General features: G+C 37.2%; 2 protein-coding genes across 17 annotated transcripts in view; both read right to left on the bottom strand.

The window, feature by feature from the left end:
* Nucleotides 1–3,500: 3,500 nt before the first annotated feature.
* SORBS2 (sorbin and SH3 domain containing 2) overlaps nt 3,501–19,806 on the bottom strand; it is a 156,612-nt gene continuing 140,306 nt past the window's right edge. For 15 of the 16 annotated variants that reach the window (XM_063402101.1, XM_063402092.1, XM_063402090.1 and 12 more), the window contains 3 exons: nt 9,152–9,201; nt 6,284–6,390; nt 3,501–5,533 (listed from right to left, as the gene is read on the bottom strand). In XM_063402101.1, coding sequence (XP_063258171.1) covers nt 5,472–5,533; nt 6,284–6,390; nt 9,152–9,201 — 219 coding nt within the window. In that variant the 3' untranslated portion in view covers nt 3,501–5,471. The remainder of the gene's footprint in view (nt 5,534–6,283; nt 6,391–9,151; nt 9,202–19,806) is intronic. The other variant, XM_063402094.1, reaches the window with a different exon arrangement.
* On the bottom strand, nt 15,800–17,053 carry LOC134552918 (uncharacterized). Its single transcript, XM_063402104.1, has one exon. The coding sequence runs from the start codon at nt 16,891–16,893 to the stop codon at nt 16,078–16,080; it is 816 nt and encodes a 271-aa protein (XP_063258174.1). The 5' UTR covers nt 16,894–17,053; the 3' UTR covers nt 15,800–16,077.

Here is a 19,806-nt window from a genome sequence, read left to right as displayed (position 1 = left end):
CCCTGCCCTTGTGTCACTTGTGATGTAATGCCATTCTGATATAGTGGAACCCTCTGTGCTCCTGATTTGTAATTAGGTGTGACATCATAATACAAAGGTTGCTCAAAAATTGCTATGGGATAGTTGTTAAAGCTATTTTAGTAAGAATACTTTCTATTTTTGTGTGGTATAAAACAATCTGTTACCACAAAACTTCGCTTCTTTGTGACCCCTGAAAACACAAAACCTAAATATCAAAAGGCATATTTCTTAATACATTATACATGGGATTCTCATTGATGCAAATGAAACAGGATCTGGGAATCCTGGGTGCAGCTGCACAGTGTAACTATTTACAGCACATTTGCACTAGAACTTGAACCTGCAGGATTGTTCAAGTTCTTCCCTGGTTTCATCACCACATATTAAAAACAAACCTCTGCTATTTTTTTTATGTTTCAGAGGTGACAAAAACCCCATAAATGAGAACTTAGCAGTCACCAGTATCATTGTGGCTTAATTAGTTTCTGACAAAGGGAAGTGCAAGCAGGAATTTATTCATTATTTTGTTTCAGTGGATTTCTGTCATATTCTGCATAGATACGTGTAAGAATATTTTTAATTTTCAAAGGAATGTGACTTCACTATGTGGATGAGAACAATATTGGACAATCTTTAGCTAGGACTTGGGAATTTACTATCTGGCCATTACAGGGAGGATAAAATGGCAATTTTTGCATCCAGTCAAATCAATGGTATGATTTTGATTGATCATTAGTAGAGTTGCAGAAGAAAGTCTTATTAAATTCAGCATCCCTATGTTCTGTGTATGAATAAGGTACCAATTTCCATTGTGTTGGTCTGACAGTTCCCTGCTCTGTAAAAAGGGATGGACTCAGGTATTGATCTGATTGGTATTTGCTGGTTGTAGCCAGCATGGATAAAAGAAACTTTAAGCTAACTTGTCTGTTAAGTATTAAAAGAGGGAACTATCTGCTCTGCTCTATTGGGGGAACAGTTAAAGAAGAGGATTCTGGTCTCTGTGTGCACTCATACTTTTCAATATAATAAAACTAACCCAAACTGGACATTCAGTTTTTCTAGTACTTCTTTCTTGTGCAGTTTTAGTTTCATGTTAACACAGAAATTATTACCAATACTGTGGGATCTGTTGACTTCAAAGGAGTTTGCTGTTAACTGGAGTAAAGGCAGGGTTTCACCCTCTAACTATTAATGCTGTAAGGGACTATACTTAGCAATGACCTAAGGTCTTTCTAGAACTACTGACTTCATGTTTCCAGCTTCCCATGGGCTCATGCACTGCTTTTTCAAATGCACAGGAAGCACCTCGTGTTCCTGTCCGGGCTCTGTATATCAGCATTTAAAAGGCAACTAGTAAATACCAGGCATCACAGAATGACACCATGCTTTGCTTTGGCACGGGTGACAGAATGTGAGACCTGCTAGGGTGACCCTTTGCTTAGTTTGGGATATAGATCACTACCCTGAACTGCTTATGCATTACTCTCCCTGGCTTGTTGGTATGTTATGGGCTTTCTTGTTTTAGGAAGCCTTTGCCTGGACAGCAAATATACTCGCTGCAGGGTAGGGACTGAGATCAACTGATTTTTAGGGATGCTGTAGTTATGTTACCTTATGTTACCTATTTGTCTGTAATGTAGTGCAACTCTGCAACAGAACTTATTTTATTGCACTTAGCCTGCAAATCCAGCTGCCAACTCATAGCATTAAAAGCAAATCCTAATAGAAATCAAGAAGCATGCTACATATGCTGGCAATAGAAAAGGAATTTGGTTTGATACATAATTTTCCAGAAAAATCAGGGGATATCTGAGGCTTTTAATTGATCTGTTCTCATCTTTTTCTAGATATTAAACTGGCTGGCCTCTAATTTCCCAGATCTCTCTTGCTCTGACTTCAAGGACAAAACACCACCTACTCGTGTGGGGTGTCCCTCATGGTTTTATAGGGGCCTATCCAAGGAAACTCAAAAAATCCTTTAGTTTGTTCCTTAAATAGTATGGTTGGGATTTCAGCAGATTTAGCAGAATTGAGTATGTTACCTGAATATACTTAAATATTTCTCTACTTTTTGACTAAAACATTAAGACTAAAATCTTCTGAAGTGTCAATGGCTTGCTAGTCTCATTACAATAACAAGTATTTTCCCCTTTCTCATTCACTTTGCAATTAGCAGAAGATTCTGTTTCACCCATTAACCACTCAGACCCTTAACTATCTAGCATGACTTTACATTAGTGAGACTATACTAACCAGCTGATGTTATTAGGCTAGTTTTCATGGAAATCTGTTCAAGCACAGTAGTACCTCTTTCTGACAATTCTCAGTGGTGTCTGGCATAAAGCAGTACTTCAGTGACGTCCTGAATTCCACACTGGATCACCCAGCTAACAGAAAGGCAAAACACACAATGTTTGACTGCATATGCCAGCATTTGGTTATTGGGCTGTGAGAAGAAATGCATGTGGTGGGTTTAAGCTAAATTAGCAGAGGAAGGGAATGGTCACTTGAATCATACTGACTAAAATCAGGCCTTGTCCAGACTGAAAGCACTCCCAGCATTGACAGTGCTTATACTGACAAAGGAGTCTCTGCTGAAGTTTTAACAGCAGGCCCTGGTCTTAATCTCCCTGTAGGCAGATGTCACTTTCAGCTACATGTTTGTTTATTTAGAGATGTTGGTGGGTTTGCTTTTTCCAGCCCAGCAATTGTGAAGACACAGCATAAATCAGACTTGAGGAAATGGATTATTCCTATCCAAATGCAGGTTGCTGTTGCAGTGGATTCTTTAGTGGTACAAATACACCATGCACAGCATTTGGGAAGAAGCAGCCTGGCAGAAATGGCAAGCATAGCATGGTGAAGAAGGACCAAAGAGCTACTCTGAGGTGCCAGCAGTGTCTTTGCTACCAGGCAGCGAAAAAAAAAAATCGACAAAAACCAAACACTAATCCCCAGTCAAAACCTAGAATGTGCTTTGCTTCTTGTTGCAGGGTTTTTTTGGACAAATGTTCCTTGCTAAGCAGAGATGTCCCCAGTGTAAAACGTTTCCCAACAACCAGTGTTTTCCTAAAGCTGTAGTTTAACACGGGAGTTCTCATTTTGCTTTTGTTGAAGGATTAGGATGTAGGAACTTTTGGCATGCATGAAGAATTTATACATTGTGTGTTTTACCTTTGTGTTTCTGTTTCTTGCCCGTGGTTCTGGCAAGAAAAAAATCCTCTCAAACTGGCACACTCTCTGCAGAAAGTCCATAATGTTGCTTTTGCATTCAGGCGTTTCAGGGATGACACAGAAGTGCTCAAAGTGAGAGCTGTGGGCAGTGCTAGCAGCCCATGAATGTAACTGGTGTAGGCTTGAGGGGGGGTGTGGGGGTAAGTGCAAGGTGTAACTATTTGCATATATGCTTGAAGAGTTAAGCACTTTGCAATACCTAAGTGGCAAGTTACTTGTATTAGGAGAAATGATGAGGGAAACAGTTTTGTACTCCAAGCAAAATTTATTAGAAGTCTATTCAAGAAAAAAAACCACAGAGACCTTTTGCTTGTAGGAATTCAAAGTCAGTTACCTGAAAGACAGGTATGAAAAACCTGCATTTTTCTAAAATCAGATACAGAGTAGAAACAGTACTTTTTAAATATCACAGGCAACAGATATTTAAGTCCTCAATCGTAAATGGCATCAAAGATAGTATTAATTTCACAGCAAAGCTGCATGCAGATCTAGTTTAAAATCGAAAGCCTTTGAATATAAAGCTTTTGCCATGAAATCTGCAATAATAAAGGTATGCTGCACAAAGATGTTTCTTTACCTTTGCCTTAATGACCGTTCTCAGTAATAAAGACATATGTACATTTAGATTTGGCTGGTAAACCATATTTTAATTAATAAAATTTTGCATAAAATGCTGTCTTACAGAATTGCACTATCCAGATGTGCTTATGGTGAACATAGCAAGAAAAGAAAAATGCATTGAAATGTTCTGTATGTGAAGAGGGCAAATAAGAAACTTAATTTTTTAAAAATCAACAACCAAATGGCTCTGTACAAAAAAGCAAAATTATGTACAAAATGCTACAGAGACTACATACATTTTGATAATTTTGATCCTTTACCCATGAAAAACGCAGCAGAAGCTTTTGCCATCTATAAGGTGCCAAAGAAACCAAATCCACATTTTTATTTTTATAAAGCCATAGTCATTATCATCCTGTGCCTTAATTTCATTTGCTATTTATGCTTACCTTTGCTTATGGAAAAATGTATGTTTTCAAACACTTGTTCATTCAGACAAAAACCCAAAACCCAACACCTCTAAAATATATTGGTTTTAATACTTGTGACTTTTTTTCTTTCTAAATTCTAAAAAGAACGTGTAACTTGGGTTTCATTAACGTACATACACATATATAGTGAAATAAATCAGTACATGATGCTTGTGAATATTTTTCAGGTGGCTATGTTAAGAAGGAAAAAAATCAAAACCCAACAACCCTTTGCACTAACACTGTTTACTTTCCTGCTTCTTTAATTTCCTGATAAGTAAAAACACTAACCTCTTACACTTCATGTTGCTTACTATTACAACATTTTGATTACAACCATTAAATATCAGACATCTGCCTATCAGGCAGGTTATTATTGTCTATGCTTACAGCATTGTCTTGCTCTCCTTAAATCCTCTTTCCCAAGTCTTTGTGTCTTTTGCACTTTTTACCTTTTAAGAGAAAACACTACAGGTTCACTACAGTTTTTCATTAGGGGAAAAAAAAAAAAGAAGATTTATCCAATACCATTGCACCAGTTCAGAACACTTGCAGTTCTTCCATTTTTCACCTTGCTTGCTTGAGATTTTACAATCACTGTGCATTTGTTACAGCATACAAGTGCAGGCAAAAAAATCTATATTAAAGTTTGTCATACACTGTAAACCAGTACAATAGGCAAACCTGTGACACAGCAATGTGGAAGCAACAAATGCTGCCAAGCCAATAAGAATGTGTAAAATCAAATTTCTTAAAAATAGTAAACAGCAACTTTCCTCTGAATTACATGCATGCTGAAAAATCCCACCAGACTTCATGGTAGTACCACAAATGTTCAAACCAAGAATAATTTTTTCCCCTTTCCCCCCACCCCGCATGGCAACTCATCTGTGTACCTGTGATTAGGCTTTTCCTATTGTGTTTCACATGAAAAGACTTTAAAGCAGGGAGTATTTAAATGTTGAAACGATTCCTCTTGTCTCAGAAAAGCTTAGTTATTCACACTGTGGTCGTTGCTGTAACACTGCTGGAACGGTTTGGCGGGTGGGATGGGATGAGGATGAACTAGATGGCCTCTATTTGAGACTGCAAGCGAGAAAACAGAAGGCCAGCGTAGCATGTTTTCTAGCAGCTTTATGCAGATGTGTTGCAGAGATGCAGCATAAATAAGTAGAAAAAAAAAATTCACAGCCTCTTGACATAGTTTCCAGGGAAAGTACCAAAGAATTTGGTTCTTCTTGAAGTTCCTGAAATTAGAAGCAATAGATGAAAGATGGGAATAACAACAGAAAATCACTATGTAAGCATGGCCTTAAAATTTTTATGTTTAATATTGCACAAACAGAATGATCTACAGATTCTTATACTATATAAGTTTATTTGTGAGGTTTAACAAAGTGTAACTGCAGGAAGGAAAATGCAAATGAAGAGGTATATTTGATTAAATCGTTAGGCCTGATGAAAAGTCATGCTAAAATTCTTGGTATGTAAAAATAATTTAACTTCAACAACTTGAAGTCTAAATTATGTGAATTTTTCAAATATTAAGGACTTGTCAGATGATTAGTTAGCTGCTGTGTGCATGAGGGTTTATGAAATGATTAAGCCACTGTATGTAGGCCTGGTTATGAAATCGCTGTTTGTTCAGTAATACTTGGGTTTCACAAGTGGTCAGTGCTGTAGATGTATTAATGTGAGAAGGTTTTAAGTTACCTGGCCTTTATAAAGAGAGAAATAATACACAATCCATTCTGTGTCATCAACGACAGCAATGCTGTACAACATGAGGCATTTGTCAATTTACGTCTATCATTTTTAAAAAATGCAAAATCACCTGTTAATTTCAGTGGATTTTGGTTAGGATTTCTCCTGATAAAGCCAGGTTCAAGTTTATTACACTAAGTGCCAAAAATCAAGTTGTTTAAAAGACACTACACAAAGAGGGCAGCACAAGTCAGGGGGAAAAGAAAGAAGAAAGCAACCAAGTTAAAACATACCCACAAACCATCCATCATCACATTTTTCCATCACATCAATGACATCTCCCTCTCTGAGCTCCAATTCATCTTCATTCCTAGGAGTATAGTTATATAGAGCCTGAAACCTTAAATAGGACAAATGATGCATTTTAAAAAGAAGTAAGAGTTCCTTGCACTTTTGCTCAAGTAAATGAACTGGTTTAAACATTAAGAAGAAACACTTCTTGCAAATAGAGGGGGAAAATACCTTTTTTTTGCCTGGTGGATTTGAGGGTTAGGAACTTATAGCAAGTAAAACCTTCATTAGAAAGGCAACTCATGAGACACTAAAGATTAAGTTTAAAGGGAAGCCTGATGGCTCCTCAAAAAGTTGTTTCAAAAACAGATTTTTTTTTTTACATTTTAGTGTTATTTTATAGTTCAGTCACCAAACAGAGGACTTCTAAAGGAGAGTCTAGATGTGCTAGCCTGGTAACTTTCCATGACCAGCACCTAACACTGTGGCTCTGCCTCTAAGCTCTGAGAAGCCAGTAACAGCACAAGCGAAGGTACCCAGGACAGCAGCTCTCAGGCACTGTCACTGTGGCTGGGGGAGCTCCCTGGGCTCTTCAGTGGCTACACATATCAGCCATCTGTCTCTCAGAGTGAGGGAGAGGCCCGAATCAAATCAGAGGACATATGGATGGAAACTCAAACAATATCCAAACCCTGAGCTGTGCTTCTACACCTAGCCAGGGCTGCAGATTGCAGGATGTAAGGTGGATAAATGGCAAGAAATAAATGGCAAATTACTAAATGCACTGTATTTCATTCCTTGCCAGCTTTTAAGTAAAGTTTTTTGAATTGAAAGAATAAACTCTCAACAGGAGGAACTGAAGGTTCTTGGGCTGAAAGCCCACAGGAAAATCGTTGCACAAGCCTTTAAGTCCTGTAGAGTCAGAATTGGCCTTTTTTTCTAAGCAACTGTCCCATAGATATGACTGACTGTCTAAAAAGGAAGCAAGGTACAACTGCAGAAATTGGGAAAAGGATATAGTTTTAATTTCAGATTACTGAAGCAAAATGAAATTGTATCAATTTTTTTCTCTTAAAACAGCTCACTGAGTTTTAAACCTTAATACCATTACTACACTTTCCCCAGTACAAACAAGATAGCTTGCTCATTGATGTGTTTATCATTCTGGCTAAGTTTTCATGGTTTACTTTAGTAAAAAATTCTTGCTCCTGAAAGTCCAACTTGAAAATCCTATATACAGACTGGTGCTGGATTTAGTTTGATGATGGTTATCTTGAATAAACTACACTTATTTTTCACATTGCTGGTTTGGAGATTAGAAAAGAAGAAAATGTTCCAAGAAAAAAATAAAAAAACCACTTAATTTCTCATCACTGGTAGTCATCTTCCCAAGCCCCAGAAGTCTCTTTGTATATTTTAATTACACTAACAAAATGGAAAGAGACTGGCTGTTTAAACAATTACCTTTTTTGTGTAGCAGGAGTAAGAACAATCTGTGCAAAAACCTAAGTGGCAATAGTATTTTATGTTACGCTTATCATCATTCCAGGAAAGCAGAGCTGTGTGATATTCCAAAAAATAATTAAATGCAGCTTCCAAGGGGACAGATTTGCAGATGTAATGTATCATGAATAGGATTCAAGCCAATTACTTACTCAAGTACAGTAACAAGAACTTCCCAATGAGCTCTCTTTGAACTTTAGAAATTGAATTTTAGTAATTTCTAGATAATCCATTTTAAAAAACCCTTTGTAGTAATTTCATTCTCTCTGTGCTAATCTAAGACTTTCGTAAGTATGAAAAGTCTACTAGCATTTACAATACTTACAGAAAACATATTCAAGAGAAAGAATGGTTATTTGGCAATTTAAATATATTTCTATTTTTAATTCTAGGAATCAATAACTTTAGTCATGAACTACTTATACTGTATTGAAAAAAATGAGTTAGAAAATTATTGCTTTTAAAACTGAGGTGCTTCAGCACACTCAACAATACCAACAGGGAGTTGTGGTTTTAGTGAGATTAAATATCTAAACCTAATTATATATCTGTGGTATAGCTATTTGGTAACTTTTTGCCCCTCTTTTTCATTTTCGAAGGACTAAGAAAAACTTACAAATATTTTTATACAATAAATCTTAGGTGCATTTAATGAAAAATCATCTAATAGGGCATATACTGAAGTGCTCTGATGCACCTCAGTAGAAAGAATGGCTACTGGTTTCAGTGATCACTGAAGTAGGATGCGAGTGCAAGACTGGGGGCGGGGAGGGAATCTCAAGACAATCTTGCACTGAACTTGCATTTTAACAGTCAGTACTGAAATACCTCAAGCATTTAAAATGTTTCTCAAAGTAAGACCTGAGTTCTAGGTTCTGCTCCAGTTTTCAGAAAAGCTTTTCTTGTATCTCATATTTGAATTGCACTTGTAAATCACACCAAAAAGCGTGAGCCTCTGTTCCTGTGATCAACATTATCAAGTTACTTTTTTTCTCTCTATTCACATCCAGAACTGTTTCTGAATAATTTTATCAAGTCAGTAAAGCAGATCAGTTGAATCAATGTTGAATCTGTAATTGTCATTTTGCTGAGATGTAAAAATGGAGAGAATAAAAATAGTCAAAATCTCTTCTGTAAGTACAGACAATGGAGAACTGTTAAGTTGCCATGTCTGGCTGCACTGAATGTAAAATTAAATAAGTTTTGTCGTCTGGACTTTCTTGGATATCTTCCTACATCATGCAGTTATCTATAAATCTGTGAAATCTCTTCATAATCGTACTTGGCAAGTTAAAAAATTGTCTGATGACGTGCTGGCTGTTGCTTAAATGTTAGGTTTTGGTTTAGTAGACAAGAATTATACTTACGGTTCCTCCCCACCGTGTATATTTTCATGAGAAAGCACAGGGCGCTGTGGCTGAAATGAAATGATTTGAAATGTAATAAAGATTTACAGTGTAAGGTCCAAATAGTTGGATAGGGGTATAACATGTAGTTGCTCAAGAGTTCATATTCTACCTTGTGTAAAACCATGGCCCACTCTGCCCTCCTTCCAACTCAGAATAAATTCTTAAGAGACATGACAAACAACTGAATCTTGGCACGTTTAAATATCGGATTTTTGGAGGTCATAATAAAACTAAACAAAACTGTGAACTTCATCAATAGGCCATTCTATTTATAGTATAGTACAAAGCTGGAATAGAACCCTGCTGCTTCCTCACTGTGAAAGAGAAATAAGATTAGAAAAATCAAATGCAACTGATGAACATTATACATTCTTTGGGTGAAATATATTTTTAGATAAGCAGAAATGAAATCTCCTATACATAATGGCAGAATCTAGAATGTCCACAGATGAACAACATACCAATTTATATTACACACACAGAGTACTAACTTGGCAGGCATAACATGCTATGCTTTAGCTAATTCTGTTTCAACTCAAGCCATGTGGGCTGTTGGGAGGCAAAAACAGAAAAAAATTTTGAAAGAATACATTTCAATGTATGAATATAATAATTAACACTTCAACAGAAAAAAAGTAGTCTGTATTTCCAGTGCAAAGCTTTTTGAAAGGAACTATGTTCCTTCTTAATGGAGCATTACTGAGCAATAATATTCAATACATTTGGATGCAATGGAAGTGAAAAATGGTAATCTTCTACAGAAATCATATCCTGCTTAGAAAGTCATTGACTTATACTGATTAGAATCTGGCAGGGGCCAGAAAGTGCAGGAGGAGCTGCTTGGGAAAGCTCTTGATATGAGCAGGGATCGTAGTCTCTGTTGACTGAGGATGCCCTCTGGTCATGCTATAGAGACAAGTCTGGGAACCATATCTGTTTTGGGAGTGTGGGTATCAAGCACTGCTCATAGCACTTTCTTTCATGAATCGAGTAAACTGCAATCTGATCTTTAATCCATGTAATTTGTCTTATTGCCCCATGGTTCTCTCTTGGTTTGACTATTTCAGTCACTCTTTTATCACTCTTGAAATCTTCCAAGAGAGAAGGCAGCAGTAAACAATCCACAGGCTGATGGCAAAAATTGAATGAAAAAACACAGGATGTATTTTGTTAGGTTTTTTCCCCTCTTTTCCATCTCAGCATCTCTAGATGAAATTAGTTAAATTAATTTTCAGCAGTTTCTATGAATACATGCAGAAAATATTGTGAACAGTCTTTACTTCACAGTCTATAAAGTATAACTTCTAAAAAGTGCCTAGATATGTAGGCAGGTGGATTACAGATTTTTTTAAAATTCATATTATTGAATAATAGCTGGGGAAGATTGTCAAAAAAAAAAAAAGTCTTCTGTCCCTCACTTAACTCTCCTCTGCCAGTGTACATGAAAGATGGAAAGATGGATAATTTTTACTGAAGAATAAACAGTAAAAATTGCAAATTACACAGTTCACAGTAAACATCCTTCAATGGTTGGCTTGTGAAGCACAAGGGGAATAGTCAGAATGCTTTGTATTTAGACTGGAATCTGACCTGATTTGCTGCTAATCTTTCATCAGGTCTGTAGCTGAGCTGAATGCCAAAGATAGTCAGATGCAAAAGAACTCAGCTGAGGTTAAGGACTTCTCCAGTAAACAATGGAAGTAAAAGTCCTAAACAATGCTACAAATGATTTAATGCTTTGAACATAATACCAAGCCAGAAAGAAACTGGGCAGGTTAGTATTATATTCTTTTTCTGCATAAAAGGTTCTATTGGTAATAAACTACTGTAGAAATAGACGAGAATTAAGGTGACTCATGATTTTCAACTCTCTTATTGCTGCAGACAAAACAGTCTTGTGTCTGAACAGGGGGACCTTGGCACTTGCTCTCTATTTGGATGCATTCCTCAATAATACCCCAGCTGACATCCAGAAGCTTTCTCCCTGTTTTCTTTCCCTAAGCTCTCATTCCTACATACAGTTGCATTGGCTAGACAGGGGACTATTACAACGATTCCTAATTTTCGACTGCACCTCAGTTTACTAGACTATTCTATTTCCTGGGGAATATTGCAGGACCTAATCCCAAAAACATTAAGGAGTATGCAGTCAAGCCAATGGTCCCAGTTGTATGCCTGATTTTCATGCATGGTTGATACTGCACTTGCATATAAAAGTTCCGTAGAGTCCTGAGCATACAAATTAGGTGCATGGTATGTCCTCTTGTACTTCTGGAATTAAAGTCATAAATACACTACACATTAACCAATACACTCTTAATATACTGGTTACCTGTCATTCATTTGGAGTAATGTGCAAAATTAAAGTAGGGCTTAATCCCTTTTTTACAGCTCTCATTCCTAGTTGGACTTTCTGTGAGATGGCGTTTGCCTGCTACTACAAGAATTCTGGCCTTCCTAAGATTGAACTGTCTTTCTTCATTAATGAAGAAAGCACTGTCCCCTAAATACGTGGAAGCAAATAGAGGCCTCCCAAAAAGCTAAGACTTTGGAAGTTACACAAACCTGCATATCGTAAACTAAGATTCAAATTTTAAAAGGGAGACACCAGAAAGATGATTACCTAAAATCAGCAGCAACAGCATGGAAAACAATTAATCCCATTACCAGTTTTAAGACTAAATGTTAAGAAACCAATGCAAAAGACAATTAAACTTAAGTTCTTAAACTGAAAGTAAAACATAAGCCATAAATTCTCATTCTCATATAGTTTAGGTTGAGGGTGAGGGTTTTGTGTTTGTTTGATTTTTTGTAATTTTTTTTCTTTCCCCTTTTTCATAATGTAGATTACCTTTTTCAGCAAAATCCATGCAAACTCTAAACAACCTGACCTTCTGGCTAGGTGAAAATACTAGAGTTGTTACAGATAAGAAGTGAAAGGTGAAAGAGTATTAAAATCTGGAATGCTTGGATAAACAGGACAGTATTGAGTGAAAAAAATACAGCAGGAGCAAAACATTTGGAAAAGAAGGACACAGATTCAAAACCAAAAATTCAGTCTGTATACATGCAACAGCCTGTATACATGTAATGGAGAATAAATCTTTCACTCTTAGAAGCTGTAATTTTAATAAAATAAAAATGCTTTGAAAGAGAGGAGTAATTTTAATAAAATTAGACTAACTATAAGAACCAGACTAAATGTAAACACCTTGTAGCACTGGAAATACCATGCAGTACTGCAGAGATAGAGTACACCAACGGATTTATATAAAAAGTTCAGACACACCCAGACCTGTTGCCTTTACTCAGTCATAGCACAGAAGCACGACAGGAAGAAAACACAGCATACTAACAATATTGAGACACTTGGGTAAAAGCAAAATACTGGAAGACTAGACACTGAGCTCCTTGTCCATGGAGAAGCTGTTATTGCACACTGGGCATCCAGTACCATACCCTGTGTGAATAGCTGTGACCTCTGACAGGTGAGCTGCAGGATCTCTTAGTCATCACTGGGCTACGAGGAGGTTTACCCATAACAAATATCTCCCTCTTTAAATTAGCCTAGAAGAACCACAAAAACTTCGTCAAGTGAGAGTTTAAGAATGAAGCATCATGGGATTTTTGCTGCTTCATTTATCCATGCAAATCAGACATGCTTTTCCTGATAACAAAAAGCAGCTGTTACAGGTAGAAGGAAGGGTACTATTAGTATACAATATTTTCATTGCTACCACTGTATCTTTTTTGCCCAAGGGTTTCCTCCTCTGGCACATGCCCTACATGTTAAAATTAAAAGATGAATCATGTATTGTATGTGCAGTTGTAATAGTTATTGCATGTGTACCCCCTGAAGTAGCTCAGATAATAACACAGAAGAGCTCAACAGCAAAGAGCAGAAATGCTACGTTAGAAATACCAATGGAAAATGTAATTCCTTGTTGTTAAACAGAACTCAACCAGTGGATTTGCATTTAGAAAGCAATTAAATACTTGATGGAAAGTACTTAATGAAAATACCCTCATTTTGTTAGCTACAAAACAGCTTCATGTTTGTCAGAATTCAGTTCTTAAGGGGTGTGTGTGCTGCAAATGTGAAATCTCATGGACAGGGTGAGTTTGGGGGGAATGTGAGGAGAGCGGAGTGCTATACTGGAAACCTTTTTTTAGATATTTGTGACTGTCAGTAGAATGTGACTAAACAAAAAAACAGCCCCCTCTTAGGAGAAGGGTGAATAAGAACAACAAAAAGAGATAGCAAGAGAGGCCAAGGAGGCAGAAAAATGTCAGCATTTCTCCTTAGGATTTGTCTTCAGACTTCTTTTGAAGGACACATCCCTCTTACCAACAAAGTGCAAAGTAACACTTCCCACCCATAGCTCCTTGTATTCCATTTAGCTTTAAGCCACATATCATATATATATACATATGTATGTATTTTTAAATTAAAAAAAGTTACTGAAGTATTAGTATACAGTTTCAAGAACATATATTCCTTCTATTTATTTTCAGCGTGGATTAACATACCTTGCTCAAATAAGGGCAAAGAATATAAAGGTCACCTAAAAAGAATTTCAGTGTGGATGAGGAATGTTCTTAATTTTGCTGGTTAGGCTAAGCAAAAGCACCGAAAGCACTCTACGGACTACTAAATTATTAAAAGTTGCAGAAACAAGTGCAGTACGCTATTTTGCCCCCTCTTTGAGGTGGAACAAACCTAAGCTCATGACAGACTCATGTCCTGGAAAGAAACCTTATGTGTCTTGTCTGCTTGAGAAAAAAACCAACAGATCTGTTGATCTTAAGACTTCTTTAAGTCCATTATGTCTGTGTTTTCTATGACTGCACATTGTAAAATGGGGTCGATCTTAAGGAAAAAGGAAAGGAGGGTATTGATGACATAAATGTAAAGATGCAATGATCACTTTTGTAGGATAGTTTCTCTTTACATGACTTTTTCTCCTTTTCACGAGCAGATGAATCTTCTGGAAGTCAGTACTGCAAATTAACTTTGTCTTCCTAGAGCAAGTTTTCACTTTTCTGCCACAGAGCTTCAATGCTCACACAAACTGTAGTCCTGAAGAGGGTATAATCTGTGTCCAGTCCTTGACTAACAGAACTGGTATTTAGAACATGACTCTCTGCAGTGCTGCTTTTCTGTGAAATTTATGACTTTTCTCCTAGGCTTTGGTTTGAAATTGAAAACAGAAACAAATGTTATCTAGTTTCTGCAGACTTGAATACAGTTCTGTTTCATTCAATTAACTAAGTTACATTGCTGTCCAGGTATGGACCCAAAATTGAGTTGAAGGCTTTCTGCTTTCCTATCATTGGTATCTTAAACTCTTTAATGGTATCATAATGGTTACAGTTTTACCTTGTGTTTAATTTGAAGAAGGCCTATCAATCCTCCATTTCTTATGTTATTTAGTATTAGTAGAGAAAGCAGTACATCTGAGAAGATCAAACTCAGCGTTAGCCTTGCAGTTAACAGACATGAAGATTTACAACAATCCATATCCAAGAGGTGCAGTTACCTTTAACTGTAGTGAGTCTTTCTCCTGCTGATGTAAAGGTTTAGAGAGGAGAGGAGGTGAGAGGGATACTGTAGGAACGGAGTGGGAAGTAGGTGCCTTGGCAGAGGGAAATGGAAGAGTAGAAGAAAGATGGAAAAGAGGATCAGTCTCCTGATGTTTGAGTAGAAAGCAGAGCTGGCTTAAAGGTTTAGAACTATAAGAAGTAGCTGTGCTATAAAACTGTGTTACAAAATAAGCTGAAGGATGTCAAATGGTCAGTAAGGAGACATGTAACTAACACAAACCATCACAGATCTCATGCTAATCCTATTATTAGTCATCTACTTTTCTGGAAGAAATTTCTTGCCTCAGAAAGTATAAAAAAGCTGCCATTTGTGGCCATGGATTTCACCTTTATTCTTAAGTTTTTCTCCTGTGTTTTTCAAGTCATTTAAGGATAGAGGTAGCCTGCAAAATGTAATTAAATAGTTTAAAATTTGGCCTAAAACATATTGTCCTAAGCACCTGACTTGCATGCTGACAGCCAAAGCAACTACCTGAATAGTCTGTTGAAGTAAGTGGTGGACAGAAAAAAGATCTATGCCTGGAAACTGCACAAACTGTATAGTTATATTGTGGCATTTAATAGCCAGCACACATTTGGGATAGTTCAGTGATGAGCTGTCCCAAAGAGGAACTGGGGAGGGCTTCAGGAGGAAGCATTTGTCTAACTGCCAAACGTAATCTGATCTGTTACTGTTAGTCAGATCCTCATAAAAGAGCCTCCTATAAATACATCAGCTGGTGAACTGACATATGCAAAGCACAAACCACAGAGGCTCTTCAGGAGGCACATGTCCCTCTCTCTGGAGGCTGTTGACAGCATTTGCTTGGTGGGGCCTCTCTCTCAAAAGAGGCAGCACAGAATGGGCTAGTGAGAGAAATGGTTCAGTGACTTTTCCTGTCAGAAGCGCCTTGGCAAACAACATGGACAGGAGGGAAATTGATCAGCACAATGAAAATGTATCAGCACAATTGATACATCATAGAATTTACACTGGTGCATCATAGAATTTACATAGTGCATATGCCTGCTTCTGAGAAGGGACTGTCCACTAATGCTGACAATTCTTAATCATAGACTCATACAGTGGTTTGGGTGGGAAGGGACCTTAAAGATCATCTAGTTCCAACCTCCCTGCCAAGGCAAGGGACACCTTTCTTCTTAAACCAGCTTGCTCAGAGCTCAATTTTATCAAATGTAATTACGTAAAAGTGTGCCTGTGCACAATACAAACATGTAAATACAAGGCAGAGAATAATTATACTAAGTTAACTGAACACAGAAGTCAGGGCTGTCAGAAATTAAAATACCTTATCAATATTTGGTGAAGTATATCCTTCATAACAATCCACAGAATCTTCTCCACTCGCTATTGGGAATTCTAAATTGTCATGTACCAGATCCTCCTCTATATACAGTCTAGTCAGTTCTTCTGTTGTGTCTTCTGCTTCTCCGGAGAAATCTGATTCTTGAGATTCTGACTGATCCCCTCTATTAAGTGACGGTTCTGCAGTACAAATTTCCTCTTCGTTTTCAGCACTTGCAGCTAGCACACTGGACAAGGAACCTTCTTCATATGGTAAAGGGATGTTATGGATAGTGCCATGTTCACCTTCTCTTGTAGTATCTGACAAATCTCTAGGTACTTCAGTAACTAAAGGGTCAATTATGCCTTCTAAGTCTTTATCTTTTCCTGACTTAGTATTGTTGGTGACATGCTTATATGCCATGTGATGAGATGAGCTGGCTGAACGTGAGACAGAGGGAGATACAAGAAAGGGCAGAGGAAGAGCTGTAGGAGAGCTGAGAAGCACCTCTCTATTTGGCATAAAGTGACCATCCTTAATGTGGTGAATGCTATTACCTGGGGAGATTGCTACAGTTTGGGAGGTTGCTAATGCCAAAGAATAGAGTTCTTCTAAGTCACAAAGAAAACTGTCTGGAACTGATGGAGAAGTTAAGTTGCCCATGCCTGAAGGTGAAAACCCAACAGTCCTTGAGAACAAGTCACTAGAGTCAGCCTGGAGAATCTTTTGATCAATGTGTGACCAAGATGAGGGAAGTTGTCTGGAAAGTGGGGTCAGTGCTTGGGAAGGCAACTTCAAAAAGAAAAACATGGGAATTGAAATAGATAAGCATGACAGAGAATTAGGATATGTGTAAACTGGAAAAGAAAAATGTCTGTGCCATCATCTGGATTGCAGGGTACAATTTCAGTGACCACGGGTGTCTGAAATCACTACTACATGAATCAGAACAGCAGGAAAGACATTTGAAACATGAAACTATCAGGCTCTGGCTTAGGGCATAAATGTCAAACATTAAGACAGATCTGAATCATTACATTCATGAAGGCAACTGCATTTGATCTGTTAAAGTTATGTTACTTATGGTGCTCTGTTAGTGAGCCTGTCACAGGTTATTAAATCATACAGTTAATATTAATGAAATTTTCCCAAACCACTACTCTTATTTTGAGAATAGCATTTTCAGAAGTACACTTCAGGAGTCATTAAACACTTCTTTTCAAGTATAACAACTGAGGTAATTTCTAATTATTAAAGTATTAATACTTCTTAGTACTTCTGAGTAAATGTTTAAGAAACATCTTTAATACATTGCATACTTTTATTAAGGCATGAGCAGCTGCAGAATGAATTTGTTTTTCAAAATTAACCCTATTAGTTTTCAAAATGATGTCAACATTTGTGAAAGGTACATTCAGTTCAAACTGGACATAGGCAGTTAACAATGCTTTTAAATAGGGATAGCACAGTGCACAACAATATGCTTTGAGTACCGTTACACATTATTGATTGAAGTATCCTTCTGGTAAAAGAAACGTCCTTTTCTAAGAATGAGAGACTGGTGAGTCATACGTACACAGCATCAGTAGATATCCATTGCTTCAGTAAATACTGAAAATGCATTTTTGTTACTATTAATCCTCAAAATTGAAATTGAGCAAAAAATATTCTGAGCTCATCATTACAACTATCCAAAATAATTAGATGTACACCTCTAAGTTATCTGGACTAATAAAGACTTTAATTATTAATGTAGTACAGAAAAATAATTTCAGAAGTCTACATTAATATTGCAGAATAGGGAGATTAGTTTACTTACCTTCTTGCTTGTGTTTTCTTGAGGCAAACAGCTTTATTATTATAGTTAGACAAACCTTTGCTACAGAGTCTTCTGTACCAAAGTAAACAGTATAGACTGATACAATGCAGCCCGCTAAAGCAGAGCCAGGCTGTTACAGAAATACTCAGTCTCTTTCCCTCATCATTCCTCTTAAGCAAGGGCCCCTAACCTGTGTTTTTAAGGTCAATAATACTGCTGACGACACTTCACCATTTTTACTTTCCCATGGCTATAAGCTCCACTAGATCTAAAGACAGAGATGGATTAGGCCAAGTTATAGAGAACAAAACTTGCTCATAACTTGTATTGCTTATTTATTGTATTGCCATTAGGCCAGAGAAATTTAGTGCAATTGTTCTAGAAACAAGAAGCAATATGTGGTAAAAAAATCCAAAGGAATAGGATAAGTGCTATCAAAAAGTGTGGTAAACTCTAGAACACCTTCAGGACTGATGAAATTCTTCTAAGTAACCAGGAACAACATGTCTTCTTCATGGTATTGCCATTTCTGAACACAGCTGAATCCAGAAAAAACATGTCTGTTTAAGAGTCTCAGTGGAAGGTGGTTTTGGGTTTTTTTTAACCTGATTATTGCAGAAGTATCCTATGTTAAAGAGAAGGCTTCTACCAGTTTCCTTCCCTCATGAACTAATTTAGTAATAACTAACTTAATAATAGTGGCAGGATAGTTTTGTAACATGGATGTAAATAGTCTGAAGCATCACCTGTGCTCAACAAGGGCTATGGGGCTTTAGAAGGATACCTTAGAGAGAAGCCTGCTCCATAGAAAACAGGGAGGCATCTCTGGAATACGGAGCACTTAAGCTGCCTCATAGCCTTCACTTGCCTTCAGGACCCTCTGGATTCCTGTAACAATAAGGGGCCTTAGCTTATGAATACCTCAGATGGCAGCTACAGAATTTGATGTTACTTGAACAGTTTTGTGGGAATAGAAGAGATAGGATCTAGTTCTCTCTTGTGACACATTCTGGAAAACCAGACAAGACCTGTTCTAGCAGCTGTCACAAACCAACTAATTCTTAGTAATATGAAATATTTTCAGAGGCTACAGTTGCCTATAAATGACATCTTTTGGTAGCTTTTTACAACCCCAAAGTAGTAAGTAAATGTGGAACTTATTTCAAAGTCAAAGCATGTGGATGACCACCAAGTATAGAAGTCGAAAAGGGGACAACACCAAATGAAACATAGATAAATAGCAGGATGAAGAAGCTCATAGTTACACACAAAACCCACTGCCCCTGCTGAAGAGATAAACAACAAAGGAAAGGAGGAAGATCTAGAAAGTTTCCATCTTGAGTGTTCAAAATACTTGATAACATGTTAATTCTAAGCACAATGTGTATGTAGAAACTTCCTTAGTTTCTACCACTACCAAAAATGTTATGTTCCCTGCACAGGTGAGCACAAAGCCTCACGAGTCAATGATAAACTAGAACACAGGAATCTTTCTGCAGCATCCTGTACTATGCTTTGTGGTGGTTATCTAGACTAGAAGGAAAACAATTTGGAACCTACAAGACACATTTGGTGTGAAAAATATACAACCACAAATGTCTGAATCCAAGTTCATTGACAATGTGATGACAATCATCTCACTCCTAAATGAAACAATACTGTCACTCCAAAGAATGTACCAACAGGCTCCTCCTAGACTGTGAATGGCAAAAGGAGGAAGGTTTTGGTACAGAATCACTGCCTGCTCTCCTTTGCTTCAAAAGGTACAGAACTGGTCTTGGCAAGCTGTGTCCTGCATGCTTATGGAACCGTAGGCTTTTAGGACAGCTGTCTTATGGGAATGTCTTCATACTGTAATATTAGAAGTCTGCTAGACATACTCTTAATGCTCAAATTCTTGCTAA

The sequence above is a fragment of the Prinia subflava genome, chromosome 7 (genome assembly GCF_021018805.1).
Source record: "Prinia subflava isolate CZ2003 ecotype Zambia chromosome 7, Cam_Psub_1.2, whole genome shotgun sequence".
NCBI lineage: Eukaryota > Metazoa > Chordata > Aves > Passeriformes > Cisticolidae > Prinia > Prinia subflava.
Note: the sequence above shows the minus strand (reverse complement) of the source record. Positions and strands in the feature narration are given on the sequence as shown.